Source organism: Dipteris shenzhenensis, chromosome 25 (genome assembly GCF_047967505.1).
Source record: "Dipteris shenzhenensis isolate YYH24624 ecotype China chromosome 25, Dip_SZ_1.0, whole genome shotgun sequence".
Classification (NCBI taxonomy): domain Eukaryota; kingdom Viridiplantae; phylum Streptophyta; class Polypodiopsida; order Gleicheniales; family Dipteridaceae; genus Dipteris; species Dipteris shenzhenensis.
The window spans coordinates 25,260,360-25,267,732 of NC_141620.1; the positions used below are offsets into that span (position 1 = coordinate 25,260,360).

A 7,373-nucleotide genomic window follows, 5' to 3' on the forward strand; every position below is an offset into this window, starting at 1 on the left:
AGTTTGGACAATAGTTGATACCAAATGACTTACAAATCTGAATGACTTCTTCTCTTTGTGCAGTTATTCAGTCCATTTATGTCTAATTCTAGCAATCATCATCTTGTGTTAAGTGGTCTGCTAAATATTAGTGCAATTGTCTACTATTTGTCCTTTTTTAGTTTGGACAACACTTTATACAAGGCCTTTAAATCTAATTTAATTCTTCTCTTTATGCACTAATTCAATCTATTTATTCCTCATTCTATCAATTGTTGTATTGAGGTATATGATTCCTTCATCAATTGTTGTATATCAATTGAGAAATGCCACCAATGATATGCATTAGAATAGATATTGTTTGAATTTGTTGTGAATCTAGGCTGAGTCTATAAGCAAGCAATCACTCGGCCAATCACATACTCATACAATTAAAGAAAGAAAACAAATGTTTGGAGTTGTTATCAAGAGCTTGGTTATGCCTTTGGCATTCATACCTTGTTAGTGACAATGGTCATTGTGGTATTGCTTGCTACATTGAGGTTGCACATGCTGATGCATTGAAAAATTCTACAAGAAAATAGTCATTCAGCTAGGCACATATTCATAGAAATTGGAAAAGACAAGAAATGTTGTCAGTTTTTATCAAGAGATGGTGGTTGATATGCCTTTGGCATGTATACCTTGTGAGTGAGTCATTGTGGTATTGCTTAATGCATTACCATTGCACATGCCGATGCATTGAAAAAAGTATATTTGAAAATGCTTATAGATGCATGGAATTACATGACTTGAGAGATATATACTTTTGATGGTTGGTTGTATTGATTGGTTGGTGAGTCATGACATCAATTTTATGGTTTGGCTTTTGTTTTTGGTTGCATGTGGGGTGAGAATTCACAAGCTACATAGATTGTGGAAGACACTATTCAAAAAATTTAGACTTTCTTGCTTTGTTTGGACTTTTTTAATGAACTGGGGACCTCCACTCAATATCGCTTTGTAGAATCCAAAATTTGGTAACTTTGGAACACTACATGGGTTATCTCCACATAAATATGGTCAAATAAAGCTAAAACTTCCCAAAGTTGTAAGTGGTGGCCTAATATAGGAGACCAAGAAGGCTACCCATATAGAAGGTTCAGAAGGCTACTCGTATAAATTGAGTTTTCATCCTTTACTTATTTGACCAAGAAGGCCATCTTCTTTTTCCTCTTATTTCTCACCCTTCCTCTCTTTTTCCCCTCTTTTCCACTCGTTTTTCCTTCTCTTCTGTCTTTTTTCCTCCCTTCCCATCTTGTTTCCCCTCTCTTTTTGCATTCTTTTTGCATTTTTGCATTGTTTTCCATATTACATTCTTTTCGCATTTCTACCCTATTTCTGCATTCTTTACTACATTTCCACATTCTTTTCGCATTCTTTCCACATTTCCACATTCTTCACCGAGCATCGAGCACGGATAGTGGGAGCGGCAGTTGAGCATCATTTTGCAACAGTGGGTGCAGATAAGTTCCGAAGTAGCAAGCTATAGGTGACTAGCAATGAGCGCACCGAGTGTGTGCTAAAATGGAGGGTGGTTCTTAGGTAAAAACTAAGTTATAAAAAGGGAGAAGAGGACAAGAGATCATTGCATCGGGTCCACTCCCTCCAAAAAGAGTTGATAGGTTAGGGAGTGTTCATTGCAAGTCGAGGTGACTTGGTTGTACAGAGTGATTCTGATTGAACAAATGAACAATGATCTCTCTCTTGGTTTTCACTTATTGTGTACTTCACTTTGTGTTAAGTGTGGATAACAACTTGGTATTCTACCATCATATGGTTCTTTCCCATTGGCTAATCCCAACCTCCAAGTGTTAATTGTTGGCACATATTCTCCACCCGAGTACCCCTACCTTAGGATTGCAAGAGCAAACTCTTCACAAAGCACAACACCAAGCTGGGAACTAACCCGAGCGTCCTATTATTTGTTGAGCACAGACGTTGTATTATTTTCTTACAGGCTCGTCCTCACGAGTAATGGCCTCAATATATGCATCTCCTATCTCATGATCATCCTCCTCTCTCGTATCACGGTCATCATCACCTCCATGGCCATGATCATCCTTCATATGCTGCATATTAGTAAATTTACTATACATAACTAAGGAATGTGGCGTAATAGGTATGACATGCCACCACCTATTATTATCCACCATTGGTTGATAGACAACCTAATTCAAACATAAATACAATCATGTTATTTTCCTTGCATCGAAGGTATCAAAATTTTAAAGTGAGTATTTTGATATGTGTGTACAATACCTGTTCACATTGTTGTGGTAGTACTAGTGTGTCCTTCTGACTTTGCCAAAACTTTGTGGAGTCAATAGTTACAAAGCCACTTGCATGGCGTTTGATTGTTGCATTAGGGCCTCTTTCCACCATGTCCTTAAACCACTTTACATCCAAAACATACACAAAGAAGCGTTGAAAGTCAAGCTTAATAATATCTTGGATTATGTCACAATAATCATCCATGGCTCCATTGGCTCCTTCAAAGCTAGCAATGATGCCACAATCTTGTGTGTTTCTCTTATCATCAATCCATTGTGTTCGAAAATTCTTGCCCTCACACCATATAGCATTGAACATAGGACACTACACCAAGACAAAATCAATTAAATAAGCAATCGAAATTGTTGAAAGCTCCTAACTTATGCATAACATTCTATATACTGACCTTACTCATGCATCCCCTAGCATACTCCCATTCCTCCATTGTGATATGCATCCACTCATCTCTGTCAGGTAGCCAATCCACATGAATATCCATTGGAAGTGCTCTTTGATGCTGAGGGTATGACACACGAGATTCGTGGTGTGTATGAAAGAGGGCCCTTTCTCCTTGTCTTCTTGCCTTTGCATCCTCGTATCTTGTCACCCATCTTTTTATCACATCACTATTAAGCATGCAATAGAGGTTGATATTATTACCCAACTTCGTGTCTATTACTTTGCTATGTCCTTTCCCTTGAGGCACAATAGAGGTCATCCTTAGGTCTTCATCATCTCTCCATAGTCGTGGGAGAGATCTATCTACATCAACAAGAAACTCAGAAATATATACAAGTGACTCTTATACCAACCAACCCTCGGCCATCCTACCTTCGAGTCTTGCATTTTGTCTCATGAAACCCTTCAAGGTCTTCATGAAGCACTCAAGGAAGAACAACCATCGTGCATGTACAGTACCCCATATAGCAATCTCATCCACCAAATGCACTATGAGATGTAGTTGGCTTGTGCGAATAGAATGTGGAAATGTCTCCGCCACTAAAAAAACCACCTCCACTAACATAACTCGAGCATTCTCAAGCGTGGTGGGATCTATTTCCTTTGAGCTCACATACCTAAAAGGGAAAAGCATGTCATATTAACAATATGAACACCTTGCATGGAGCATTGATACGTATCTTGTAAAGTTCCTCACAAGCTCACCCATCTTGTAAATACAATCCTTCACGTCTTTTGATGCACTATGAGAAATGCTAGTAGGTAGTATGAATTAAACACACGAGGAATGGTTTATTAGTTGCTTCTAATTCACTCACAAATTTGGAAGGAAAAAGATATTATGCACATAAAATACTTACTTGGAGCATCTTGTGCCAATCATGAGATTTCAAGCCATATAATTGCTCTACACCTCTTTTCTTGCTCTTTGTAAAGGCCCCCTTCAAACAACTCATGCATCTAGTGGGAGTACGAATTGTAGTGATAGCTCGCTTCACCACCACCATCTCTAGCTTTGATAATGTCCACGGTGCATGAGGTTCAAAGACACATCCATTTGGCCTCTCTTATGGCCAAGCTTCATGCATCCTCCCTATGGAGCGTAGAACCCCCATTATGCCCACGGAATCTCGTGTCCCATTCAAATGTTCCCAAATGGTAGATGCCACATTCTTGAATATATGCATGGGATCAAGTAGGTGATTGATCTTGAGGTGAGACCAATATGGTCAACAATAAAAGATGGATTATCTAAACAAAAGCTAGTGTTAGCGAGCAATCTTTATTTCCATTCAATATAGCACATGATTGTTGCTTATGCTCATGTAACATATCAACTAGAATAGAAGCTAGTGCTAAATCTCAAAAGTGTGTTCTCACTAGCTACAATGGTGAGAGCAAAGCATATAGATTATGGGATTATGCTACCATAAGTAGTTTCTTCTTTCCAAATATGTTATAGTTGATTAAAAAAGTAGTTTTTTATGAGATCCTAATGTTTCATCTATGCCTACCCCAATGCTTGTGAAGTCTTTTAGAAGTTTGTCTTAATGAGACTCTAGCTAGCAATGAATATACCTCTTGCAGTAGAACTATGATCTCTGTTGAATGATGCGAGGTCGAAGAAGACCTCATAGTCAGTGTGGACAGAGTGATCCAGGGGCTGAAATTTTGGGGCTGAAGGTGCATCTATGATACACTACTGTGCTAGTAAAGAGGCCTCAAAAACTAACAAGGTATAGAAACCTGTCAAACTTGTATGCTCAACGATCATGAACTGGAGGTCATTTGATATGTGCATGGTTAAACATCCGTCAACATGGGATGTAGGATTTGTCAAAGGCTCAAGGTGGAGCTAATAATAATATAAAGGACTATAAGCTTGGAATATCAATAAAAAACCATAGCATGTCCCTAAGGCAAATGAGGTGCCGAATGTTGATGTAGGGACTGATTTGAAGTCCTAGATCCAACCACTAATCTGCATCACGTATGGACTGTATACGACAACCATAAGTGCATGCTGAAACACTAAAGCTCCACAAGCCGATGATATCAACTACAGTGGGGTAGGACTGTACTGATGTATAAAGGTCCTCATGCTGAGGAATGATCTATTGATCGGAGGTGGCGATAACTCTATCCAAGGGTGGTGCAATGCAGCATGACTGAGCCGATGCTGAAATGTCTTAAAGACTAATTTGCTGATCTGTATTGCTGATTGAATACTCTCTTTGCACGCATTAGTGATGGATGCAAGAATGGAGTCACCGGAAAAGCTGAATGCACTGTGGCATATATCTCCACATGCGGTTGGAGATGCGAATGCCTCATACTGAGGACTTACTTGCTGCTGAAAGTGTAGTTAGTTCAAGAATCAAAATACAAATGATAATCACTCACTTGTATCCAAGAAAGATGTTTTACCATTTGGATGCATTCTTACTCAATATCAAGAATATGTAAGAAAACCTTGGCATGCATAGTTCAAACATTGTATAGTACAAACATGTCATAAAAAGTGTAGAGTATACTCTAGAGTATACCATAGGACTAAATTTTGTCTTTGAGTAGGCTTGGAAGACTTTATGCTAAACATGCCTATATGAAGTAGGACATGTATTAGGGCATTGCCTTGGTTGATAATGGATACTAGTAGAGTATTTTCTTCCTTGCTTTGTTATGTTTTCGATGATAAACATGCCAAATTTTCTAATTTACACATGGAAAAACCCACATTCTAACATAATCTATTTTGTTTGGCATCTCATCACCAAGTGGATGATAACTTTGACCTTAAGCTCAGTATACATGGACTTTAGAGTTCCAAGGGCACGCCTTCTTCTTGGGTAGGATCCATCTTATCGATAATATTAAGAGAAGATTAAAGAGAGCAAGCGCCGCTATGAAGCTAGAGGCTTTGCAAATCTGGAGAAGAATTGGATCACATTTAAAGACCGAACCTGAATACGTAAAGCAACATATATGAAGGTTTAGGCACACAAATGGGAAGCTTAGTGATAAGAAGGCTATAAGAAAGTTTAAAAAATAATAATTATAATCTAATAACTCACCCACCCAACTCACACACCCGATTGAGGCCTTCGAGGGGACGCCAGCGTGCTTCTACTCCCATAGGGAATGGAACATCTTAGTTTATGATGATTGTTTGGGAGATTTTTTATGAGATATAGACGTAGATTTGAATACATCTTAGTTTGACCAAACATTCCATCTCGCGTAAGTTTGTAAGAATGGATGAAGAGTTACTCGTTGTGTCGACTTTGTGTTAACGAGATAACGTCTCATAAGGTACTTATTACGTTCCAATTGAGCTTAGAACTATAAAATCATTCGCATTTGCTCTGTAAAGCAAAAGAGCTCATAGTTTTCTGAATTCACTAACCGACGATTGAAATTAATGCAGCTCATCTTATTATCAAATGTGCAAGGCGCTTACAAGTACCATTGGATCCATGTTGGAAATTGAAACGGTACGATTCGTGGCTCCCGCATATCCACATCCATGAGAAACAGTGAATAGCATAAACAGATTAGAGAAAATGCAGCTGGTGGTGATACAGAAACGCATTCCCTTGGGAGCTCACTTGTGTTACGACGGCATAACCTCTTGCGCCTCTGAAAGCCCCGGTGCCTCCCACCACTGCGATTTCGTTGGTTCCAGCAGCGACGAAGCCTTGAAGCTGTATGGTGCCTTTGAAGGAGCCATCATCGTAAGACAAGCCCTCCACCTCAATGCCGATGGAAGTGGAATCATAGCTAGCCTGCACTGTGTATCCGCGAATGAACCCCAACTGCGTCGATTGAGGATCAGCCCCCCGGGTGACGTTGAAGGCGAACAGCTGAGTGGATCCGAAGGAGTTTGTGAGCGTTTGATTGATAGGAGGTATGAGTTGGCCGAGGTCGACGTCGTTTGTGCGAACATGGACGTAATACTCAAGCGTATGGTTATGATTCCAGGGGCTGGGGGACGCGGAGATGATGCTCCACTTATGATCGACGGGAGGAGGGCGAGCAGAAGCGGGCTGGAAAGCGGCGAGGAGAGCGACCAAGAAGAAAATGCTGACAAGGGTGTGCAGGCAGCAGAATGGGCAGCTGGAACTGGTGGGCTGGCGGAGGCGGAGCATGGCAAGGAGGGTAGAGTGGGAGGGAGAGGATATGGAGGCGAGCTGAGGCAGAAGATTTGCGTAGTGAGGAGGTGCAGGGAGATGATATGGAGGGCGAGGCTGGGAGAGCTGCTGATGTTGTGAGGAGGTGCCCATAGACGGGATATATATATATATGTATGTGTGGGGGAGAGAGAGAGAGAGATCCTTCCTTAGGTGGGCAGTCAAACAATGGGAATGCCGGCCGTGTCAAACCACGCCTTCTTTTTCCTTTGAACTCTTCTTAAACGCTTTCCCTCCTTAACCCCTTCTTACACATTTTGCCAAGTCCTATGAATAGATAGCCCCAATTGAATTTGGGGGCATTTAATTAATTTGTTTTGGGGGAGTGGGATAAGGGGAGAGGGCTTGAATTAAATAAAGGAGGAATGCCTAGGGGCAATCTCACGAGTGGGGAAGGGGCAATCTCACGAGAGGGGAGGGCCAATCTCTTCT

The 7,373-nt window shown here is 40.6% G+C and overlaps 1 protein-coding gene across 1 annotated transcript; it reads right to left on the minus strand.

Annotated features, from left to right (window-relative positions):
• Positions 1 to 6,305: 6,305 nt before the first annotated feature.
• On the minus strand, positions 6,306 to 7,034 carry LOC147885659 (uncharacterized). Its single transcript, XM_087396178.1, has one exon. The coding sequence runs from the start codon at positions 7,032 to 7,034 to the stop codon at positions 6,306 to 6,308; it is 729 nt and encodes a 242-aa protein (XP_087252304.1).
• Positions 7,035 to 7,373: the final 339 nt, after the last annotated feature.

Bases quoted from the DNA above. Each gene is read 5' to 3' on its own strand.
- LOC147885659 (XM_087396178.1), bottom strand. From the start codon at position 7,034: ATGGGCACCTCCTCACAACATCAGCAGCTCTCCCAGCCTCGCCCTCCA.